The 26,415-nt window shown below is 38.3% G+C and overlaps 1 protein-coding gene across 1 annotated transcript; it reads left to right on the top strand.

The window, feature by feature from the left end:
* The first annotated feature begins 162 nt into the window (after nucleotides 1-162).
* On the top strand, nucleotides 163-26,368 carry LOC139939754 (alpha-sarcoglycan-like). Its single transcript, XM_071935854.1, has 12 exons — nucleotides 163-321; nucleotides 6,372-6,479; nucleotides 6,925-7,079; nucleotides 8,408-8,480; nucleotides 11,696-11,903; nucleotides 13,071-13,230; nucleotides 13,730-13,938; nucleotides 14,374-14,397; nucleotides 19,751-19,921; nucleotides 23,567-23,701; nucleotides 24,092-24,138; nucleotides 25,745-26,368. Exons 1-12 carry the CDS (start codon nucleotides 285-287, stop codon nucleotides 25,834-25,836), a joined length of 1,419 nt encoding a protein of 472 aa, XP_071791955.1. The 5' UTR covers nucleotides 163-284; the 3' UTR covers nucleotides 25,837-26,368.
* Nucleotides 26,369-26,415: the final 47 nt, after the last annotated feature.

Below are 26,415 nucleotides of genomic sequence, written 5' to 3'. Positions count from 1 at the left end.
GTATTTTAATTTTGTTAAGAAATATGTTTTTATTACAGTTACAATGCATTTATAACTGATGGCTGTATATATTATAAGGAAATCATTGTTGTGACACCCCCATCGTAGAGTAGTTTCGTCCAAAAGGTCAACAAGCTCTTTCCGCACATACAGAGAGGGAGAGCGCACACATCATTGCAGAGCCGGTAGATGTATTGTTTTACCGTTACAAATACACAATTTTTACCGGGTTTACATCATATTGGAGGTCATGGTTAAAGCTGAAAGAGTTACTACTCATCAACATGTCATCTTCTAGTCTTTTATGCGCTGTTGTTTCTGGTAGGCAATGTTATTTATGTTGTGCACAATCATTTTTTGATGGGTTGTTTACGTTTTGCATGCACTCGATAAGCACTGCCTCCCCCATCCTCACACTTACGCTACAGTCTCGATCTCACAGACAGTACATTTGTTGAGTACAACTTGAATGAACTATTCCAGTTCGAGTGAGAGTTGTTTGTTGGGTTGATGAGAACATTCCAACCTTGTTGTACCTCCATATTGTAATCAAAGTCCAACATTTTGAGTCATGGTTATGTTTATGGATTTTCTGACCAAGTAGAATGATCAGTCATTCAATGTACAGCTTTCTGGCCCAATTTAATGCTGATTTTAATTTTAGTGTAGTGTTACAAACAAATATTATGATTAATAAATACTCTTGACAGTTTTGCTATTCCTATTGGTGGAGAACACACACATCGGGGTGTTTAAACGACTGATAAGGACATAACTGGAGCTGTTTACAACCGGCTGACTTTGCAAAAGATTCGAAAATTCACTACAGTAGTAACAGATTTTCACAGATTTTCTCTGGCCTTCAGGGTCAGGCCTTTATCACACAGCCACGACCCTGCCGGTTTTAAACACATGTTTTGTAAACTCATTGCCACTCTTTTATTCCATTTTAAAGAAAGATCTTGCTTACTAGAAACAGGTCGTGCAGCCAAGTAACAATGTAAAATGTATTTACGTTAAGGACTGGTTTTCTGTTTGCTGAGCAGACACCAAAACAGCTTTAAATGAAACAAGCCTAATTTCTATTGTTTGAGTATTCCATAAAGAATACATGCGTGCTGTTTATGATACAAATAAGCATTATTAAACTGTCAAATGACAGTGTCTGCTTTCTAAATCAAATCTTTTAAGGGGCACTTCTGCAGTTCACCGTAACCCTCCATCTTGTCACAGGCTGTCTTTGTCAGGAAGTGTGACTAACTCTTTACAATTTACTGCTCCAAAAACTCTACCCAACATTGATACACGGGGGTACCTAAAAGGGTGGAAAATTCCAAGGTTTTACAGCAAACAATCTAGGTAACCAAGCGACAATTTGATTTCTATGAATTTGTTGAGCTTTTGACTAGTTTACAAAAAACAGATACATTTTACGGAGGAGGTGTAAATTCACTCCACTGAAATACACATTTTTTTATTCAAATTTTGGTATTGGCTGACTTGTTGTTTTTTGTTTTGTTGGCAATAAGATTTGTCTCAGAGTCTTTGCTTTATTTTGTACGCCTACAGGGGCAGGGCCTCTGTCTTTGCTTTGATGCTTCTAAGTTCTATCAGCGTTTCTTGTCAGAAGCAATCTGTCTGCAGTAGGGCCTTGGCCAACACCTTTTCCGGGCACTTGAACATGGGAAGATTTGGTACCAACCATTGCCTATGCCTCCCATGTTGTTTTGCCGGAAGAAAGAGTAATGCTTCAGTGTTTTGTAACAGGTGACCGTTGAAGGCTGTTGATGTTGACGGCAGTTGATGTTGAAGGCAGTATACAGATGGGATTGGTCATCAGACAAACAAAGTCTTGTATTTTATAGTCTGCAAATATTTCATTGTATCAAGCTTGTAGCCTTGTACGTCTGAGATTTTGTTTAGACTTCTTAGATTTCATTATCCAGTTTGTAGCAATCATCTTTTAGAAAAAAAGGGCAAAGTGAAAAATGTCTAACTTGCAAAGCAATGGAAATAACTTTTCCTATACAAAATGACTGATTGAAAGAGCACTTGAACCTGTTGTAGAAATTGTCATATGTCAGTTAAAAAAAAAAACTTATACCATCCCATAAATGTTCTTTTGTCAGTGTACGCACAGGTTTGGAGCATAGTTTTGACAAAATATTATTGAATATCGTTGTCAAATGGCTATCAGTCTATTCTATCACAAAATGTCTCTCCTCTGCAAATGAACTTTTCACCCCTAGGATCAGGTGAGGAAGCAAGGCTACATTGAACTCACTTATTCACTATAAACACAACACGTAGCATTAGTCACCTGAATATTATTAAATTATTGAACAATGGTCAGATAGAAAAATGATTAGAATGCTGCAGGTCATGAACTCAATACATTCATTAATCTTTTGCCACTTTTGATTTGTATAATTGAACGGAAACAGTCATAGCCAGCCTTGACATTGACATACACTCTACTTAAGGTTGAGTACGCTTTACTGCATGTCTTACAGTATTTTCAGCTACATGGAGTAAGATGTTGGTTAACATCTTGGATAAAATGATGTGACCAGGCCTTGAACTTTGCTCTTGAAACAGGCACAGCAATTTTCCTTTGGTAAAGAGCACCTCTAAACTGAAATTTGTATAGGAACCTTGCACAGGGCACCACAGCAAAAGCACATGGCACCATGGCAATTGCTGTTGGTGCTGATGGGTTATTTCTACTATGTAGGTCGGTGTGACTCTTGGTCAAACTGATTAAACAGTAAAACCATCGGGGGGATACTGTTGCAGGAGACCTTGGCATGGATTTAAGAAAGAATTCCCTACTCTCTTTAAGTGGCGTAAAGCTGTGGCATAAAGCTGTGGCATAAAGCGTTGTCATGCTCAACTAAAATTGTTGTGTCAAGTTGTTTTTTAAGGGGTGTGACCTTGACCCCCTTCGTACCCGATCCGGATAAATACGCAAGATTTTGGGACAAATACGGAGGAAGGAGAGAAATTGTCGATGGGTAGGACAAACAAACTTTCTTCTTTTAACATGCCACTCATACACTTAATTTTTTGGGTGTTGGCTGAAGACTTCCTATAATAGGTCGAATCTACAGTACTTCTACTTGATGTCAAGCGAGGGCAGTTGAATTGTTAATTGAAAAGTCTCCTGAATTCCGGAAAATGGGGGTCGGTTATTGCTTCTATGAGAAAACATTGTTACTAATAAGACAATAAGGTTGCACTTTGAAGGAAATCTCTCCATTGCAACTTCAGGGCTATACTTTTAGGGTTTATCAATCATTCTAGAAAGCAATTTCTAAACAATATTTTCTGTTAAAAAAAAAATTTAAGGGCTGGACTAAGGCGCTTGGGTGTAGCCATGTACTCGCCTGATCCCCATAAAGCTGTACTACACTATCTAGCGACACACGATCAATTCGGATTTGCCAATTATCCCTGGTTCCCTGCCCACTGTTACCAATTGCATTAAAACTTGGACATGCTGTGTGCCACATTTTGCCTGGATGGATTATGCATTACTTCCCAAGTCCCAAGTCCCCCTCCCCATTCCCCCCCCCCTTCCTTCACATGTACTGTGTAGTTGTTATTCAGAAAAATTAGAATTACTTTTTGAGTGAGCTGTAGCAACTTCCAAAATATCCATATTTTGCTGATTATTGAAAACGTCCAAATTGCTGGCTTAAAATACATTAAATGAAAAGTAAATGAAAGATAAAAGAAAACTAAAACAGGCTGGACAAATTCAAAACAAACTGTTCAAAAGACACCAGACCCCCATTTGTCTACCACCAGTGTAATGTTCATGCATGAACACAGGATTTATGCAAAACCTTGTTTTTAAACCATAACTGGAAAATAATCCATGTAACCATGGCTTTACAGTTAACACATACTAACTTCATGAGAATCATCTGTATTCATCTGATGATTACATTTGTTCGAAACAACTTGTAACGTTACAAGTCTTGTTTTCATTTCAATCAACATTCATATTCATTTGAATCTGAGTGTACTCTTTCCATTATTATGAGTACAAATTTACATCCAGAAATTAAATCTACCAAATAGGATTGCTTTAAGTCTCAATGAATACTGACAACCTTACCTTATGTGAATGGTCTTCTTATGCCCAAGCTGGACCGGTAAAAATGTCCTTAGAAGCACAGCCATCTTAAATTCCTCAAGTCTCAATAAATCACTCCAAAACAAAACAAACTAAAAAGAAAAATCGCAGCACTGTTGATGAAGCCCAAAGTTGTATTCAGCTACTGCTCGGTAAACCCCTCCGAAGTTGCCCCACACCTGTGCCCAAAAGCTGTGGTGTTTGCAGATCAGTTTCACTGCCTAGCAATGACCAAAGTATCGTCCCTCGAGGTTCCTGGTTCATCTTGCCTCCTTCCTCAAGTCCGAAAAAAAAAAATTATCAGTCATCGAGGGCCTTTGCATTCTTGGTTAGTTTATCTTCATGTTGGCAGGCGCAATTTCCTTGAAGTGACCCCTACTTTCATGAAGTGACAACCCCCTATCGAGATTGGAAGTGGAATAACCCATCCAGGATAGAGTTGTTAACGCTTTTGCATCTTCCTGTGCTTTTCTAACGACAATTCTGAATTCATGAAATTTACGCAATGTGCCAAGATTTAATTTTTGGTCTTAGTAAACACGGTAAGCTTACATCTGACGAATGTTACAGGAAGTTAGATTTGAGAAGTGTTTATTCAAGCAACACTGAAGGACTCTTACCTGGTGTTGGTCTGAACTCTACGAACCCTTCAGATAAATCCTACTTAAGATTAGCACTGAGCAAGGATAGTGATCTATATGTGTATAAATATAGATCTTACACAACTAAGTCTTAAATCTTAAACATGCTGCTGACAATTGTGTTGTGGTTTAAGTTAAAGCAAAACTGCTATCTCATGTTATAATCGTTCATGATCCTTTCTGGAGTTACAATGTGTCAGTTAGAAGAAAACCTTATAAGGGATCTGGAGAAGATTGTTGTAATGTTCTTGAAAGAGCAATTACTTTTGTTCTGTACACCAGGCAAAACAAAATACTGTGCAGTTAGTTTGTTAAAATTATGAAACCAATGTGAAAAACAGCAAACTTTTCAATCAAACCATACCTATTATTATCTCCATAGCAAAGCCTCAAGGTTAGAATATTTAATATACTTAATTCCACAACTGTACTTGACAATCAAAAAGGGAGGGGTCAAATCTCTAGACAAGGCACTATAGACCAAAGCACTTCCGCAAATTTCATGGGCGAAACTGAAAGTGTTTTCACCCGGTCAGAGAGCTTAACACCACTTATATAATGCCCACATGCCCTCTCCGTTCTCTTTAGTAAGGGAAAGTTGAGAACATACGCCCATAAAGACTCATCAATCAGACACAAAAAGAAGTTTTCTTTGATGAAATCTTTGAGCTTTATTTACAATAATAGTAATACCCTCTGATTAAGTTTTGTCTTTTTCTTGCCCCATCTAACAACCAGACAAGTCCCCTAACCGGGGATGACTCAGAAAGGCTGCCAAAGGGTGCGTGTGTGTATACAGGACTGCAGAGATAGACATAGGGGAGCTTTTTTATTCGAGACTGTCTTGTGCTGCCGATAGAGGAAGGAAAACCTTGATTAGGATCAAGCGATTTTGTTTGGCACTTCGGAGCGGAGTGTTTAGACTCGTTGGGAAAGTTTGAGGGGTGGAGGAAGTACAAGTAGGGAAGAATAACAAAAGTTGTCTGCTTTAAGATTGGCGAAGATTGAGGAAGACATGGCACATGTCTTGCAGGTCGGTCAAAATGTATGTTGCACCTGCTCGAAAGCAGCATTTGATGTTTGTAACATCCCCTCTTAACTACTTGAATCTAGCAAAGACAAGATGATGCTGTCCTATCCTCAAACTTCATAAGTTCATAGTACTTTATAATAACCCTACATGACACTCATATCCCACTCCCTCATGACAATTTAATCATGGAGGTAGAACTACCTCAATGATTTAATGCAAACAAAAAGTAATGCCCGGTTTTTGCAGAAGATACCCTAACTTCTTGGGTGGTCAAAGGGTTTATTTCATTATTTTTTCAAAAGAAATTCAAATTTGTGCAGGGAGGATATATTTGAGAAAATAAGTTTTATGGGAGTTTGTTTTTTGTTTTTTAGTTTAAGATACACACTTGTAGTAGTGAGAGCTGGGCCTAATTTCACGGCTCTGATTAATGTGAAAACTTGACCCTGACTGCTTTGAGCAGTCTTTGGACTGAGAGAATGATTTCTATCATCCAACACCTTTAACTTATACTTTCCACAATCTTCATCCATTTATCTTCTTTTTTTCATTACAGCTGTTTTAGTATCTGTCCTATCTCTTGCAACTGGAGAAGATGCTGAAGTCGGAGTGAACTTCCAATATGTTTTTGAGAAAGAAGACTTCTTTGGGTCATACTCACTGGGTGAGATTTTTTGTTTTTTCATCAAACTCAGACTGCTTTGGTTGCATTGTTGAGCATGTTTAAAAATTAGGGTTTAAACCTCCAATGTTGGTAATTTATAGTCATTTGAGATTTGTTGAAGCACTTTTTGATGAGTGTAACTAATAAATGATAAACAAGGTGGTGAACTAGCATACATTGCTAATCCTACTATTGTTTCCAAGGTGAAATATTTGACCGAATCCATTAAACTGAGAGTTTATACTTTCAAATCATAACAAATTTTGCACTGATCTTTGATCGAATCTACACACTACACACATTAAATGTAGAAACTGCAAAGCATTCTGGCATTGTTGCTCTTGGCAAGTTTTCAAAGTTTACATCTCACTACTAATATGATTTAAGAGTTCCATTCAATCTGAAACCAATTAGCAACCTCTCCTTCTTTTCACTCCTTCCTTAGGTCCAGACCAGCCGGGTCCAGTCATCTACAAACCATCCCTAGTGGATAAGCCAGGCCTACCAAGATGGCTGCAGTATGTCCAGACGGATCCTGCCCGTCAGGGATACGTCTATGGCACCCCAGACGATGCCAGTATTGGTGACATCATTCTTGAGGTACACAATGGTTCGGTTGAGTTATCATGGATTAGAGATCAGGGGCCCTGGAACTACTGTCTTGCAGGGTTGGGTGACTGTAACAAATAACTGTTTTGGTCATTGGCCAGCAGGGCTGTATGCTTTGTTTTTGAAAGGGCAAGGGCACCAAGGCATTTTCTTCTTGGTAAAAGGCACCCTATGATGAAATTGCAAATTTGTACTGGAGCATTTCAAGGGCACCAAGGCAATGACCAGGGGACACGGAGGCAATCGCCTTCTTTGCCTCCGTGAAGTATCAGGCCTGGGCCAGTGGTTAACCAACGGCCATCTCATCTCATCTGGAATAGTTAGCTACAACCCTGGAAGCGCACCCGAGGCTTAATGTTCCAACAGTGTTATCTGATTATCCTCAAGTGTGATTTATTGATTCATATTGGTCTCATTTCAATGTTTCAGCTAACCTGCTCTAGTCTTCCTGACTAAGTCCAAAACAGGTTCCTGTTAGAAACCTTGCCTGATAAATCAACTTTGAGTCTTCAAGAAAGACTCTGCTAGGGTATAAACCTCTGCAGGACATGCTATCTTTTTGCAAACCAACTTCATGATACTATCCACATGGTGTAGCGCAGCCTGAAACCCATACTGATCAACCACAACACTAAGTCTCAAATCTCTTTAATGTGTTCACATGTTAGTTGTTTGGATCGTGTAAAAAAGACCATTTGTGGAGCAGCCAAAAACACTTGGAACAATCCAAAAATGTTCAAAAAATGCCTGTTTTAGAAACAGTTCCATCTGAAAATCAGAACTGAAGCTTTAGGTCAGAACAAGACATGGGCAGCAAACGTCATGACTATATGGAAGTGCATTAAGGCTGGCAGCACTATAAGCTAAGGTTACAAATAATCCTCACCCCCTTCCAACTTTTCAAACAAAGCTTCTATGCATCATCATATATTTGTTAATTGGTCAAGGCAAAATAACTTCTACATATAGATGTAATATAAACCTCCGATGGTGTCCTTGTTAAAGTACATCCTATACATAAACTTGCAACCAATTCCCTTTGTTTAAAGCTTACATTGTTAGTAGACATTGTTACTAAAATGCCGTCACATATAATATTGATTTCAGATGAAGACCGACATTGTGAGCAATGCCATGAACAAGAACAAAGGAAGACCCTTTTTTTGTTTTAACAAATAAGTTCAGTGAGCATCCTCTTTAGACCAAGGGGACCAACCCAATCTACCCATTTCTCTCAAATGTAGCACCTAGTACATACAGGAGTTCATGCTTCCTACACAGAGTTTAATAATAGTCTGTTTCCTTTTCTTCTATTTCAGATTATAGCCCTGAATACCAACACCTATCAGTCGGCAAGAGTCGAGGTGCAAATCTCAATAACGGAGCAGCCAGGTATGCCATATTCCTTGTTTCATCAAAGACCTTAATAGTAAAAGGAATGTTCATCTGCGGTTATGTTGTTTCTTTTGCACATTTTGAAAATGCTGATCATACAGTGCTTCGCTGAAAGGAAAACCAATATTACTTTTTAATGTTTACTGTACAATAATTGTTGTTTTTAAAGTAGGTCTAATCAAGGATGGAATTTGTGCAGTTTATTACAGGATAGTCTCTTCCATTTAAATTAATTTATTTGAGACGACTTTATCATAAAGCACTTACCGTAGGATTCGGTGATAGGGTGGAATCCAGCTCCGCCTATATGAAGTAGTCATGTCTTTAGTCAGACCCATTGTGTTTTTTTAGCATCAAGAAAAAGACAATGCAGATGAAACATGGAGTGTTTACTGACTGTCAGTGAGTCAAGCACTCATGGGAGTTCTGAATCAACCCCTATCCTTTGATGTCATCCAGCTGCCATCTTATAGGTAAACTGTCGATAAAACAAGGGAAATTCACGGCTATGTACCCATGTATGGCGCACAGGTTGTTTGACCTCTATGTGAGGGAAACCTTCTCTAATGGCGCATGTGCTCTCCTCCGACCTGCCAGTCTAGATGATCTGTGGTGACCACACAAAGCAAACGACAAACGGTGTGTTTATGATATATTGTGTTCATCCAACTTTTCTGCTGTCTTAATGTGTGCAAACTTAATTTGAAGTCGGTTGATTCGCACAAGTAAGAGCCGTCAGTGAATATCTTTCCTGGAAATACTCTCTCGCTCTAAGAATCATCAAGATCTCTTTTATTCCATCTACATAATCCTGCAAAAAATTTGCATAAATCCTTGGTGTCACGTTCCAAGTATTTCCTCCAAATGTTTTATGCTCTCCAAATCTTGATAAATGTTGATCCATCCAAGTGTGGAGAACACACTCCAGCCAGGTAGTAGTAGCTCTGAAGTGCATTTGTTCATCAAAGCACCGCAGACCAAGAGATATATTTAGGACACCACTAATGCAGTTGACTACCAACACCGACACAATAGTGACAACCCCACTGACCGTTTGTACTTGAAAGACAAGATTGATGTCCCTAGACATCCGGAGCCACTTTCAACAGAGAGCCCCTCGCCAACTTGACTCGCCCAAAATAGAACACATCCTTTTTGAAGAAGGACAATGATGCTGTTATTAAGTGTTGAAAGCTGTCAGGCTAAGGTAAGATTATAAGATTTAGATCCTTGACTGGAAAAGAAGAAACGTTCCCACCTTATCTAAAAAAACCTAGCCACCTTTCATTCAAACTTTCAAACTGATTTCCTAGAGCTGCTTACAGTAGTATCACAAATGACCATCCTACAACTTAAAGCAGGTCTGGCATCTTAAAGTTTTCAAGACCTTCTCTGTAATCACTGAAGAGAAGTCACTCCAAAGGATGCTCAGCAGACATTTTATTGTGCAACTACAATTATTACCAACGAGATAAGAATCTCGTCTGATTTGGTCGTTGATTTGAATCATTGTTTTACAGTCTGCAATAGACAGAGTCATGATAATACAGACATCCATGTTATCATACTCCTCAGGCTCCGTAGCCAAGCTGTATTTTGGGGTTTCCGTTTGAGCCGATGACAGAAGAATTAATCTTCACATGCCTAGAGGGTTTAATCTTTTATGCTACAAAGCCGAAGGCACACTGTAGGCTCATCCCACGAATCAACTGGTTCGGAACAGCTCTAAGCCGTCATGTTCCTCTGGAGTTTCCTTTAGGAAACCCACAGAACAGCTACAGAACTCCCACGAGTTCCGTACAACTTCCATCTCTTACTTCTTTATTTTGGGAAACCCACAGACTCACACATCTATCGTAATACTTCCAGTTCTTATTTCTCAAATTGGAGTTGGGCTGTCTATCGTTATAATCCAACCGTGCTCTGGTTTTATTTTTCTAATGTGTCACTGTCAGAGTCCCCAAATCTGAATTAGAAAAACACAACAAAGCGTATCCGCTGCATTCTCAAAACCTTTTATTTTAATTTCCAACAAGTGTGTGATGTAAACCATACACTTCTCGAAATAAAACCTAAGTCTAACTCTCTCCCTCTCTTTAAGGGTCGTGATCTTCAATACACAGGTCTATGATCGCTACGTGTAAAATCAATCTGAAAATTAAGATGGTTTGGTGTTGACACCACCTGTGTAGTTCACACATACTGATTGAGCTATAAATGAATCTTGACATGTTTGGTAGTGGAGTCAATTTGATGTTTCCCATCAATTAAGTTTGATGAATCATTAATAGCAGGTGGAAATTAATCTTGGGTCTGTTGGTACAGGTACGGATTACTTTGTGCAAAAAGGTCCATTTGGTTTTCTTCACAAGATGATTTGGTTCAGGTCCTAGGTCAAACCGTCCGCAAGCATAAGATTTTGACATTAGTTTGGACCTCCAACAAAATTTAGCAATGTGGGCCAGATTTTACAAGGGACCTTACACACTACAAAAAGTGTTGTCTTTTCTCTACAAAAAGTGTTGTCTTTTCACAGTACTGCTACAATTTAGGAAAGGTCGTAGCTATACTATTACATCATCAGAAGGGAAGATTCAATTAACCATTGTCATGTAAACTAACGAGCTGGTTAAAAAATGTTGTAGTGCGTCTGGCAACTTTACTAATTAGGCAAAGTGTGTGATGAGTAATGAGCTACAGAGCCATTTCTACATTAAAGCAAAAATCATCTGGCGATTAAAGGTGGTTTAATATCAGGGCCTGTTTGAGATACAGTTTATACTGATCCAGGTGTTTGGATGACAGGCTAGCATCAGCTGGAAGACAAGCTAGGAAGCATGATGAAAGACATGTAGATTTGCTGTTGAGAATTTATCAATGACCAATTACTTATAAATAATAATACCTGATGATTTTTTGTTTGATATTGAAATGTCAATCGGAAAGATGTAAAAGGTCAATAAGTTATCATCCAATATCACTTGTGTTGAGCGTGTCTTGGACGAGCGGTTTAGTGCACCGGACGCAAGTCTGGTGGCTGAGTCATCAGGGTGTGGGTTCGAATCCTGGTCATGACATTTTCATCCTTGCGCAAGACCCTTTTAAAACTATAATTTCTTCTCATCACCCAGGAGTAAAAGTGAAATTTACCAATTAAACATAAATTTCCTGTTCTCTCCCACCTATCCCCTCCTTCCAAACTGCCAATACAGAATCCCCAAGCTACCTGGCCACTTTCTTCCTCAGCAACCAAAACTTAGAGGACATGTTACCAGCTACCAAGCAACAAGAGTTCCTGAGGAGAGTGTCCTTAGCTTGGTCTTCACCGACGCAATTAGTGATCCACCGCCTAAGCCCAGGACCTACTGACACGACCGAGGAAGGGATTCCCCTGTTGCCAGGCACCTCAAAGAAGCTTGGGTGAGTCACTGCAGCAGAGAGGAGGGTGGGAACGCTAAGATTTCTTATTCCAGGAACTGTGTTCAGGTCAGAGGAAGCCTTGAAGGACAGATATAGACAGGCTTGATGGCAGCAGAAACTTTGCATGGCATCTTTGACCCTGCTAAAGAGATCTTTGTTGGCATAACAAGGCTTAATGAGTTAGGCTGCCCTTCCTGAGGGCTAGTTTAAATCTGACACAAACAAAATTAACAAAATAAAAGTTCAATCTAACTGCTAGAAAACTCTCAAGTATACTTGTGTTATTGTTGAGAAAGAATCAACGAGGAAATTTTTACCTATGCATAGCTGAACGTATACCATGCACATCCTTAAACCTGTAACCTCGACAGAAGAGTACTTACTACAGAAGTTCATTCTATTATATTTCTACAGGATAAAGCTTTGTCTTCTGGCTTTTCAAAGCGCTCTCGACTGTGTGAATAATTGTTTTTTCAAGCAGATTTTAAAGATGATCACCTTAACAACTATGACAGGAACATATTTTTTTAATGGAATGAGAACAGATGCGTTTTAAATTTACACTTGTTGCGAATTGGGCTGAGTGAACTGTCCTGTATTGAAACATCTCCCGAAGGAAAGAGCAAATTTCCCATAACACTACAACGAGCATGTGTATCTCACTGACACCTACAGCATGTTATCGCTAACAACGTAGGATGACTGAGTGGGTTAACAGTGGAGATTACTGTATACTCCTCAATCAGTCTCGTTTTCAAGACCTGTTGATAACCTCAAGGAAGATATTAATATTCATAGCGCTTTGTAAGTTTGTCTGGGGGACTTTGAAGATGGGGTTGGTAATTGAATTTCCTGGCTTATGATCTGGCCCAGTTTGGGAGTGAGGATTCCTTGAATGTGCTTGAAAACATCAAGAGCTTTGTCGTGTCAAGAAAAATTAAATCTTTGTCCATCTGCCTTTTGAATGTCCTACTTTGGCCTAGTCTAATGCCTTTAGTATTGAACAGATATCTGCCCTGCCTTTAAATTGTCTATACAATCCTTGTAGCCCTGATTAAGGTGATTTTTCAAGTGTTTAAAATTTTCAAAACTGAGATGGATTATTTAGGTTTGAAGTTGAAGCTATTTCTGTTTTGTTTTTGAACCATATTCTTGTTTATTCAACAGCGTTTATGTGATTGTTGGTTCCACAACACCTTTTTCTGGGAAACTTCTCTCAGTCAGAACCGAGGTGATGACAGAGTGCATGAATGGATCCTACAAACCCTTTAAGCTTCACCAAGCATTTGATCCAGAGTTTGTCGTGCAATGGTGTCAACTAGTTTTGGTAGGCAGAAATAAGTAGTCTTCTTGATTTTTTTTATTAGGGAATAACAATGCACAATATTGTCTTTATTTCGTGGTAATGACCAGGCTGGTAGCTGGCTGATGTTAATGGACCGTGTTTAAGATGAGGTCCATTAATAGCAGCCAGTCACCAACCAAGGTAAAATCTCATTTGCATAAACTCTCCTGAGTAATTGCTTTTTTTTTTTCTTTTTTCTTTTTTTTCACAACATTTGCTGTACAGATGGACAACAAATTGATAAATAGTAACATAATCATAGTAAAAAGCAGTTATATGGTGCTATGCAAAGAACACAACGCTAACAAAAGGAGGGCAACACATGAGCAAAAACTAGTATAAAAACAGTCTCCCAAAAAAAAAAAAAGCAAGTAGGATGATACAGAAGATACAGAAGTATCTAACATAACTAATAGTAATAATGAACACAAGCGTAAGAAAATAGTTTCATAACCACTTCCCCCTCCTAATTCCTCTTCAGACCCAGCCTAACCAGTTATCCCTGATGGACCCATCCCCATCCAGCCCCGGACCAATCCATCTAGGAGATGAGTACATGCCACCAGCGCTGACAACCACACCACCAGACCACCTGATTGAGTTCTTATTTATAGTCGTCCCACCGCTCATCGTAGCTCTCGTCTTCATCATCGTATTGGGTCTCTTCATGTGCACTTGCCGAGAGGGAAAGTAAGTTTTATTTAAACAGATAAACTGGGTTTCTGAAAAACAGACAAGCTGGGTTTCTAAAAAGCAGACAAGCTGTGTTTCTAAAAAGAAAATAAGCTGGCTCTCTAACAACAACAAAAAACAGACAAGCTGGGTTTCTAAAAAGAAAACAAGCTGACTTTCTAACAAAAATAACAGACAAGCTGGGTTTCTAAAAAAAACAGACAAGCTGGGTTTCTAAAAAAAAAAGACAAGCTGGGTTTCTAAAAAAAAGACAAGCTGGGTTTCTAAAAAAAAAACAGACAAGCTGGGTTTCTAAAAAAAAAAATAGACAAGCTGGGTTTCTAATGGGTTTCTAATATCCCCTTGAGGGAGTTTGCCAAGTTCCCTAGACGGGAAGATCTTCTAAACAAACAACAAACGATTAAATTTTGGTTCTGTGTATTTTTACCCCAGGAAAAGAGCGACAAGAACACCAGAGTAAGTAAAACTCTATTTGTTAATTGATTTACTTACATTGACCCCAGTGAATTCTGTCGGTGTCAACAATACTGTTGCTTTCACACCCCTCAGGCTCAATAAGTTCAACATTTTTCTCAGGAAGTTTAATCTTTCCGTACACTGCAACAACTGAGACTTCAAGACGTCTGTTATCCTTTCCTCCTTCCACGAAGTGTTGACAAAGTACAACTTTTTGGTGGCATTTTGTGAGCCACAGATGAGGCAACCCTCCCCCCAAAATTGCTTATACCACAAAATCAAGATGTAAACTGTGAAAGGGTTGAGTCGAATATCCTTTCATACTGCTGGGAGACAATAAAAGCAATAAGTTGGGCAGTCAGGTTGGCATAGAGGTCTGTCTTGCCTTCCACCTCTGGTTCAAATCACACTGGGGTACTTTGTGGATTGGGTTTTCAGTCCCTACCTGACTGCATGGGTTATCCCTGAAATAATTTTCTGGGGTTTTCCTCCCACATCTAAAACTGAAACTTCCCTCCTCCATTGGGTTATTGGCTAGTAGAATGATAAAGTTTGCTTTTCTGTGAGTCCTTGGCTTCACAACCAGAATTAATAAATAAAAATCTTGTGGGCCTGTTAGTGTGACTGTTAAACTATTAGTGAATACCGCCCTCTGTTGATCATTTACCACTTAATCCATCAACCCCTACCACCATCATCACTTCCTGCCAGAGGAAGTAAATGTCCTTATTAGATATCCTCCCGCCACAATTGACATCTTTTCACTGGTACCCCTCATCACTGGTTGTATAAAACGCAGTAACTCTTGTTATCTGCTATTGTCATTCGGGCAACCAGTTTGGTCGCTACTTTAAGTTTTGTGTATTTGGGACAGGAAGGCTTGGCAGAGTTGGTGATCGGGAGATTTATCAGCAATGGTTTGAAGCAGACAGACCTCCATTTTTATTATTTTGGACTGCTGCCAAAGTTATAATGGATAAAGGCAGTCGTTCCAGTTTATTACTAAGCGTATTTCACGGGTTAGCAGGGAATTTTTGCTTATATTATGTTCATGCGTACTCCACTTGGCATTCTTTGCTCTACTAGGCATTCTTTACTTACACAGCTAGCGCAGACATTTTACGCTTGCACATAAAGCAGAGAATGGTGATCGTATGCACAGAATTTGGCGGTAAGCAGAGCCATGAAATTGGGCCCTGTACTGACTAGTACTGACTTGTGTATTCTATGATATACTGTTGAGCAAAAGTGACTGCTTTAAGTTATGATCTCACGTTTTAAAAGAAGATATTTCACGAATGACCAATGCTGTGCAATTGAGTGAGAAGAAACTAAACTTGTTGAAGCAACCAATTCATTATGTAATTACGTCCTCGGTGGGGAAGCTAGAATGTGTAATTGTATGACTCAAGAGCCTACTTGGATCAAAGTCATTGCCATTAATTAACATTGGCTGACTCACACTAGGGATTACCCCCATCACTACTACATTGTATCTAGAAGTGGAACTAGTGCTTTAAAGATGATGGGGTCAACGTAGGGTGATTAATGGAAACAATTTGTAATCTCATTTTGGAAGGATTTGGTCGACTGCATACTCTAGAAAATAGGGGCATGCACACCAAACATCAAAGATTGAAGTAAGAGGAGATCTTTTAATAAATGGTATCTGCCTTTTGGGGCTCATATATTTAATGATTTTCTGTGCACTGTTTAGTTGTTATGTTTTGTATAAAGTATCATTCTCAACTTCATCTTTCCATGACAGTTGCTATAGAGTAAAAAGACAATCGCCAAGTTATTTTTAAAACAGTTTGGCTTTTTCTTGGCCTCCAAATAACTTCTTTACGAGGAAAAGTTTTCATTGTGATTCAAAAATTTGACCTTTGACAAATATGACCAAAGGTGACTGCTACAAATGTGAATTATTTCCTTGTAATGTTGGCCATAGAATGTGACCTCTGACTGAATCCAAGATGGACGCCATGTATGTAAAATGTTGTGGTTTTATTGGCATAACATCTTGAACTCTGACACTCGACCTGAGGTGACTGTATATATGTGAATTGTTGTATTGTTGACCTCTGACATTTAATCCAAGATAGCCGCCATGTTTGTCAATTGTTACTCTGTGGTTGTCGTTCTTATTCATCACCACGCTGCCACACACTTAATTCATGTCTGTTTCTTCCGCTGCACTTTCACTAAAGACTGACACTCTTCAGGTTAGTAGGTTGTTAATATCATCCAAATTCAGGCATGTTTTCATTTTCTTCCCTCAAATCAGGTTTTCCTTGATAAGATTGGTTGTTTTCCCTTGACATTTCTTTACTTGAATTCATTTGTTTCACATGTTTATTACTTGTTTGTCTTTCCTGAAAAGCAAATCCATTGAAAAGTTGTCTAGATGTCTTTAATGGTATTTATTTTAATAGATATTTATTTATTTGTCTTGAGGAACCTTGAAGGGTTAGAGGTTTTGTGCATGTTCCAAATACAATACCTCTGTTTTCTTCCATCAGTAACATTTTGTTTGTATTTAAATGGTTTTTGCTTCCTGGGTTTGATTTATTTAAATTTATTTATTTCATTTGTTTCTTCTATGTATTGATTAGAAAGGTTCTCTTTGCTAAATAAGACATGCACAGTGACTTATACTTGAGTTGAATATTTTTTTTAAGATTTAGCCATTAAGGTTACAAACTTTGACAATTTATAAAGGTGGCATTCAATGTATATTCAAGCATTAATTGGTTCTCCTAGTTTATGCATGTTTTTTATCAGATTTTAAGATGCTTTTCTATCAAATGTAAAATTTTCTATCGACTTATAATTGAGTTTGAAGAAGACTTAGTTTTTGCATGCAAGGGTGTGGTTTTTTATGTCAGGATGTATGTTTAGCAAGGATGAAACATAACTTTTTTTGCGGTTAGTTTCTGACTAATTTTATAATGTGAGCCGTCTCTCAAGGCCGCAAGGAAATTTTATCTTGGCATTTCCTTCCCCCATGTCTTCGTTTCTTCTCATCATTGAACCACAAATTGATCTTCCAAAAGTTGAAAAGGTTTTTTTTTTAATTTGTAAAATAATTTTTGCATTTTGGGATTGGGATTTCTTATCTTGTCCTTTCATCTTTTGAATTTCAATCTAAAATTTTAATATTTATGCAAATGTGGTGTGGATAGTTGACCCTGTCACGTCTCTACAGCAAGTTTTGACTTCTTACCAAATTAATTTAGCTAATAATAACCAGTGTTGGTCGGCATATTTTCCAGGTTAAGAGTTCTTTCCCAGTCTTTGTACTTTGGATTCATCATTTGTCTATATCTTACACTCCTGTTATCTCGTGTTGTTATTTCTTGGTATTTATACTGGATTGGAATGTTTTATTTCTTTTCGTCTCTTTTAGTCATTTCTTTTTTTCTTTTTTTCACTTTCTTGTTTATTTACTTGATATGTTCATTTGTTGTATACCATTTGCTTGTTTGTTCATTCTGTATGTGTTTTCTGGTCCTGTATAAGAGTTACCTTTAATAGCAACTACTTTATATTCTCAAAACCCAACACTTTTTCCTAAACTGAAGAATTTAGGTATTCTACAGCTTGATGTACCAGACGTATTTGGGATTTTGCCAAACCTCAAATCAGCGGAGTATTAATGCTTCTCGATGTGATTAAATAAATGTCACTTTGTCACTTCCATGTGATTTTAAGATGCTTGATGTGACAGCTTGAACAGTGCCCTCAGCTGGTCAAAGAGGAGCACTTTATTTATGTACAGTTGTTCTGTGCAACATCAAGTTCTAGGGCCTTGTCCCACCTGGCAACCTAGGGGCAACCAACTGCAGTGCATGCTACTGGAACATTTTGGTAGCACATGAGTAATTTTTCTTGAAAAATATGGAAAAACCTTAGCGTTTTCACCGTTTTCAAACTTTGAGTTTTGATTTGCCAGCTCAAAACCAATATTTTTTACTAATTTCTTAAAATCTATTTCATTTTCAAGCTTTTACTCTTACCAACGTTTTGAAAACCCTTTATGTGACTTAGTTCTGACACGTACAAATTATGGTTTTCATAATAATTTTATAATTCAAGGCAACAATGCAATTAAGAACGAGTGGATTTGCTTTCTGAGAAGTAGTCATGCTGCTTTAATCGTGACTTGCACATTGTGATTTAATACAAATTGTCAATTGTTTTTATTGCCACACTACATCTTGATTTGACTGTCCGGATAGAAAGAATTACAAATTACAGGAGATGGAGAAATATAAATTGTTGTACATTCACTTTCCACGAGTTACAGAGTGCATCATCCAAACTTGACAAATGTTTGACTCGTACCATTTGGTAGATACTGTCAATTGTCATGTAAATACTTCAACTTATAGAGACCCATCACAAAGATTAATACTGGAGGTTCTTTGATCTACTTGGAAATAGCTATAGTCAATAAGCTGTTAACTTTAAAGGGAAGTTGGGTGTTAACGCTTTTAAGATGTGTGTCACTAACTATTTCAATGCTTTGTGCCAATATTTTTGTAAACATGTTGGGGGATTTGGAATACCACCTCCTTAAACAAATAATTGTTTATCCTTGATACATGTAATAATGATTTGCAATAGTGAAAGTGAAGACATAGGTGCCGAGTTGTTTAGGGCATCAGACTCGGGTTCTAGTGGCTAAGTCATTAGAGTGTGGGTTTGAATCCCGATCATGACATTTGTGACACTTCGCTGAAACACTTGACTATAGTTGCTTCTATTCACCCAGAGTTAAATGGGTACCTGTGAGAGCAGAGATGGTACTTTCACTCTGTGATAAGGTAACTATCTTACTCTCTGGTAGGTTCTTATTTAATATAGTAAGTTCTTTGTGCAGTAAGTTATACTCTAAACAGTTAATACAAGTACTGAGTCTTTGGGGTAAGGCACTTGTCCCTGTGGTAATTAAAGTATCTTTCTTGATGCGGTAGGCACTTGATGCATCAACAAAAAGTGAAATTCTGTACAGTGAGTGTTTTCTGAGCAGTAAATTCTGGCTCTCTGCAGGAATCCATATCTCCCTGCAGTAAGCACACATTTTCCTTGGCTCTCTTTGCAGTCAATATTATATTATCCAAAATATCTACTCCACAGCCGTAGAAAATAGCAAAGTTCTCAAAAGAACATAACCTACCAAGCAAGTAGGTATACACATAGTGTTCTGCAAACCAAATACATTAATACCACTTCATGCAATACCTCACGGATTGAAAGAATAAAAGTTATACTTTTGTAAAAACGATTGTGAATTGTACTCACATCTTTGTCTTCTTCCTCTCCTTTGCCTCCGCCCCCTTCTCTGCAGAATACAATTGACCCATCACCAGGGTATACGTCAGGCTAGCAGTCAGCTGAGGGCGCTATCCAATCGTCGTGACGGCGCTTCCTCTTCCTCCTCTCCTAGTACACCTATAATTCCTCACGGTGCAAACCCAGCTATCAGTAGTGTACACTCGTCTCCAAGACATCACATACGGTATGTACTGTAAGATTCAAGATCAATTCAGTCCATAAGATAAGACTTAAAGCTATGCATGGTGGAAAATACTAAGGTTTGCTGAGTCACCATGTACAAATCTCTTTTGCGAGTAGTGGTGGCTCTGAGAAGAGCCAGTTTCTGCTTGACGTTTTGATCAGTGTGCTCTGACCACTAACCTTACTTACTTAATTTAATCATAATGTGTAAATTGGGTCTTTGTCTATATAGAACCTTATATGTTTTCTTGAAGAAGTTGTGGGTTCCCTACTACAAAGGTTTTTTTTCTTGGTCTGTGAGAAATCACTTAAGTATGTAATGCATGATTGGAGCAACACAAGTCTTTTGTACCGATACCGCCCGAGTTTGTTTGATTTTGCAATGGCTGTCAAGATTACTCATGTACATTTAGTGGGACAGATCTGACAATATGAAAATTGCTCTGACATTTCAGCGCTCTAGTCTCCACACCCACTTTCTTATCTTGCTGTTAAAATTACCAAAATAAAGCAGCAAGTGTTGGTGGAGTTAAAGCGCTCTGTGGCGGTAGTCATGTATTTTTATTGTATAACACATAGGAAGGATATCACAAACGTGCTCAATTATATTGGGGGATTTAACCACTATGTGTAATGCCCACTGCAGCTGTAGATTATTTTGGTAATGGACGTTGATATGTACAAGCAAGATTTCTCAACCTCGATTTCTTCATGGGTACCCATTGGTATTAAAGAGAAGGGGTGGACGAGTGCTATTGTGCATTGGTTTATGTCCATGAACAATGAATGTACTTAAAGGCAAACAGTTGATCATTTATAAAGTACCACTCTACAAACATGTATGTCTTGAAGTTGTGCCCTTGGCTGTGTCTCTATGCTTCTTTTTCCACCCTTTCAAAGCCTTGTCGTGAAAGGTATTGTACCGACCCCAAGCACCAATGTCTCACACAGCTACAGTCTGCCGCGCTTTATTTTGGATGTCAACTTTCACAATTTATGGTCATTGAGTAAAGGCGTTTCGTAAAATGTGCACAATACTGTATAACACAAAGAAACATTGACTCCCAAATTTGTACAAGAAAACAAGAAAAAGAATACTCACCAATTGTCACAACTTGTGAAGCAGCTTCAGTTTGGAAACTTTTTCATAAACTTCAACAGTTATCGTCCTTCAAGTACAAGGTTTATAAAACTCATTGATTATCAATTGCCATAGTTTGACATCTACCTGTACAAGTACCGAGCCCAACGCCACCTGTTTTCCTGTCCACCATTTTAAATATCCTGCTAAGCTGACGTCAAGGGTCTTTTTTTCCGTCAATGTGGCGCGCCAGAAAGCAACAGACACAACGTCTTCTCACTGCCTGCGTCTCTATCTGTGTATTGCATGTGTATGATGCATGGAATGGTGACCTTTCAACTGTGCGCTAAAGAGAACGCAAGTTGCTATTTACAAGATTTCCTGCCGTATTTAACAGGTGACTCGCCTGGGAAATCTGTCATGGCCTGGACTATAAATAAAGCGACTGCCTCTGTTAAATCAGATTCTAAAGAGGTCATGCCTCTAAGGAGTTTGTGGTTGATCTTTTCTTTTCTCCCACTCTTAAGACTGTCGCCCACTGCCCCTTCTTCAAAACACAAAGCAACAAATCCATTTGCAAACTAAAGTCTTAATAAGAGCTATGAGGCAGAGCTGGCTGTTTTATATATCGGGGGAAAAAATACAATTTGGTTTCACATTCACATCGATGTGTGTAATGCTCTGTATACTCAGTAATTGGCTTATTATGCAATAATCAGTTGGAAAAAAACGACAAAGAATTTCAAAATGTTTGAATGTACCATGTACTAAAACATCTATAACATCATTCAGCTACTCGTCTGAAAATATTTGGTTAAGCCACAACATATTTTCACAACCACCACATCTCAGGGATATATTTACATGGCATTAATGCAAACCTCTTTCTAGATTGTTTTCACACATAACCAATTTCAGTCAAACTGAGACAAAAATTATTTTTGTGATTTGTTTTACTAACTTCTCAGCGCCTCATGTTTTAGAAGAAGCTTTCTACCATTATTGTAAAAGTTTTATGTAAATCTGTGGACTTTTGTGATTTGTGTCTTACAAAAAGCATCCAAACCCTTTTAATCCTTGGGAGGAAGTCCACACAGGCTGTTCTTTCTCTATGCACCTGGATTGATGGTCTAGTCCTGACACTCAGCGACCTCTAACTTTATTTTGATCAGGCTATTTCTAGACCAGAACCGTCTGAGTTGCTAGCACTGTCTACTGGACGGGAGTTGGGAGGTTTTAAAGGCAGTCGTGTAATTGTCTTAAAGAAATTCCGGTCTGCAGAGTTTAGGGAAGAAGGGTTTTATTCAATTGATTATGAAATTAGAAAGGGTGGATAAGTTTATTGGTCTTTTTGCCTGCTGTTTCTAGGAGTAGAATGGCAGGAAAGGAGACTCCCTTTTTCTTCCGTTTGTTTTGGGGGTCTTTTTGTGCATTTTATTTGCAGGGCAGTCAGTGGAATGGAAGAGCTGTTAGTGATCAGTAAAAATAACCTTATGAAAAACATCAATCAATGAAAATCTTTTGATTGGTCTCGGTTTGTATTTTGATTTTGGGGCCGCAACATCATGTTTGGGAGGATTCAGCTCAGAACTTTCATCTGGTTGTTTCCCTTTATCTTTTCTTTTGTACATTTTTTTCACAATGTTACGAATATAATGCTTTCTTAATGTTGTGCGTGTGTAAAGGAGTAGTGCAAAAATGAGCTCAGCAAAGACAGAAAAGTGAAATGTTAGTATCACCGAGTGCCCCTCCCACGACCCCCAGAGTCTCTGGCCACTGACTGGCACAGATTACCCCTGACTCTGAATGATATCCTGTACCAAGCAGTAGAATATTCAGCCAATCATTGATCAGAAGTACAGGAGGAAAGTCTGAACAGACTCCCGGTCGGGCCCAAACTGCCTGACAAATCACCATGTGATTACATGTTGTAAACGTATGGCATCCTGCCCCTACGTACAGCAATACTATTCAGCCCTGTATGGTTGTATGGAGTTTCTTGGGTAGCTAATAGCAAAGATAAAATGATGATTTTGTTATCTTAACCCATTAGAGACCATAGCGGACGCAAACAACTTGTACCAAAGTACCCACAGCGGCCGTAAAAAGCTGCAAGATTTAACCCACTTCCACTCAACCAAAAGGTCAAAGTAAAGGTTATATTCTGCATTGGCCTTTTCCAGTGTTTCCCATTTAATATAGTATGGCTAAAAACAAAACTAAGTTTCTGTTTGGTATTATTTTTTTTAGCCATTTTTAATGACAACATTCTGTAGACAAATTTGAAATGTTAGGCAGGATTGGGCATCTGTGGTCATTGAATGGTCTCTGTAAGGTTTTTGGTACTTGGTGTGGCTTATAGTCTTAAGTAAAAGTTAATGGACACGATGGAATTCAACCAGTCACAAACCACATATTAGCATCACATGGTAGTTTGCATTTTAGCAAGCATTTTTTTCTTTGCGCGCTCTATTATTTCTTTTTTTAGATCAGCTGAAAGAAATTAACCCTTGTTGTTAAAACCCTAGCTACAATATCATTTTGTTTTTCTTTTGTATTCATCAGTGATCCAGATAGTCTCCCTATGACTAGTACCCCATTGTTCAGTCGTACGTCACCACCTCCGTACCGAGTACCATCACAGAATCAACAACCAGTCACACCCACCACACCCAGAGGCTGCCGAGAGACCACTTTTAGGTAGGTGCTAATCTAGACTGGTCCCAGGTATTGGCTTTATGTATACACTTGTACATCAAATTTAGCTGTGAATCTCCAGAACCATGAGGCCATGTGAAATTATGCAAGGTCAAAGGTGATTATGGACATGGGCTCAAGGGCAGAGCCTCAAAGTGCGACATCAGATCTGTCTACACGTTTAATCTGTGAAATGTGTAAACAAACACAAAAGTGGAGGACTACAAATGTCGGTTAAAGATTGTCAATTTTTTTTCACACCAAATATTTTCTGTAAGTTTCTGTAAAGGTTGTTTAAGGTTGAATTGACGATGTCAATATTTAGATTTTCTTCTCCCACCTTTAATCTGTGAGATGTGTAAAGAACATTCTTCTTCTTTTCTGTTTCCATAGCGATCCTTTTGACAGTCGTCGGCTTTCAGAACCTGAACATCCAAGAGGTTTGTGGGGCTTTATTCACTCTTTAGTTCTCTAACTTTTTCAGATTCATATAATACAGAAATGTCAAATTGGTGAGATACAACTAGTAATCTCTTTGTTCTATAATTTAATCCCAGCTGTATCACTCCCTTACCTAAAACAATTTCAGCTTACAGTTTCAGTTTTGAAAAGCTGATACCTAGTTATTTAAAACCAACCCCAACCACAGCTTCACAGGGACTCACAAAAGTCCCAGACATAGCTCTCACATTCTTCTCTTCAGTAACAAATCTTATTTCTATCAGTTGTCCAATTCTCAAGGGAGATCACAAAAGAACAATTATTGTGAGAAAGTCTTGCTTTGGTACCACTTATGTATTTTTCATTCACTGTCTTACTGGGTGTTTTTTTTCACATGTAAACTTATTGTCATCTTTGTTTCTCTTTCTTTCTTTCTTTCTCTTTTGTTGATGTATCTCGCCCCTCATCTTACCCCATCTCTCCTTCGATAATCTGTCTCTTTGTTCCCATGATCACCTGTCTCTAACACACTCTGTATTTACTACCTGATCTCATTTCCAAACCCTAACCCGCATCTTAGCTCTATCCTCATCACCTTTTCACTCCCATCCTCTATTCTCCTGAAACCTTCATAACTCTCCCCACCCTCATCCTTTATTTGCCTCCTCATTCATTTTGTCTGTCCGTTTCTTTGCTCTCTTAGGACTTAAACCTCAGTTTACGATGCGAGACATAGCTCTCACATTCTGACTGCCTCATTGGTCAGTTCTTTTTGGGTTTGCTCCTCTTGTCCTTTGATTCATTTCCAGTTTTTTTTTTTTTTGTCCTTTGATTTATTTTCCTTTTTTCTGTTTTTTTCTTAACATCTCCCTGGTTTAATCCACTCCACTTTTTGTAGTTAAAAAAAAATCTTTGTATCTTTTTTTTCAGTGTATACATGTTATAAAAGGACCTGCTTTTGCAATCTCCTGTAACTTTGTGTAATTTACCCCAAATCTTTGGTTTTTAATTTCCCTTGTATCTTTGTGCTCTAAATTGTTCCGGTTTCATTTGTTCTGGTTTTCTGTTCGTAATTTTTTTTTTTACTCCTGTTGGTTTATCATAATCCAAATATTAGCTAATTTTTTTTACTCCTGTTGGTTTATCATAATCCAAATACAAGCATATTTTTTTCAGTGAAATTGTTAGTTTGGTTCTGTCTACAAAACTAGAAGATCAGAAGGAAAGTATTCTTCCTAAATAACCAACATTACTCCAGGGTCCCTCCAAGTTGGACTCTTGCCATAAAGCATCATTTTCCAACAGTTACTTTCCTCCTCATTGGTCTGAATTATGGCTTACGTGCCCTCTGTGTATTCTCAAATGTGTCATAGTTTTTAAAATAGACTAACCTCTTGAAGTTTCGGGCCAGAAAAGTTAAGATTTTGTCTGCTTCCCTTTAACACAAAATGTTACAGTTTGGATATTTTAAAGAGAACTTTGTGAAAAGGCCTAGCTCAACAAGATTCAAAGATTTAAGTAATTCCTAAGCCAAATTAAAACCCCTTGATACACACCAAATTCTGATTGACCTTTTTTCCTTCCTACTTTGTGTTTCCCCCTCAGGTCGCCCAATGCCCTCACCAATCCGATCACCACCCCCATTTATGAGTGGTTCAGCTGCGAGAGGTAACCCTTACGTAGGGTCAGCATGCTAGGAGATACCATTTTGAATGTGACTTCAGGGGGTTACAGTGTTGTCCAGGTGAAATAAAGGACAATGTGCATGTGCAATTTTTAAATACTTTTGTGAAATTTTGAGGTTGGTATACTTGCATTTTTGTTGAATGTAAAAATAAATTTAATTTACGCAAGTTTTGCATGAGGGGTTAAGACCTTTATTTGAATTGTTGGCCCAAGACATATTTAATGGGATTCACAACTTTCAATCTTCTGTGTTGAAGAGCCACCGAACTTGGCCAGCGTGAATCCTATAATAAGTAGCAGTGTGAAAACAAAGGACAGTATTGTAGGTCGTTTTCCTTCATTGCTGAAGTTGTAAAGCTGTTTTGGATCCCGGCATACAAAGCACCATTTTTCTAGATGATTGTCCATACATTTAGCTTGATAAACATAGGCACTTTTTAGTCATTAGCTCACAATACATACAAGCTTGTGGGGTAGATTCAATGTAAAGTTCACTTGTTAATATCACAATGAATAGGCCTAGATGATGTTCCACTGAGTTGTTTCATTAATGTCCACTGGGCTTGTATTTCAAGACATTGGAAGTGTAT

The sequence above is a fragment of the Asterias amurensis genome, chromosome 7 (genome assembly GCF_032118995.1).
Source record: "Asterias amurensis chromosome 7, ASM3211899v1".
In the NCBI taxonomy this organism is placed as follows: Eukaryota; Metazoa; Echinodermata; class Asteroidea; order Forcipulatida; family Asteriidae; genus Asterias; species Asterias amurensis.
Note: the sequence above shows the minus strand (reverse complement) of the source record. Positions and strands in the feature narration are given on the sequence as shown.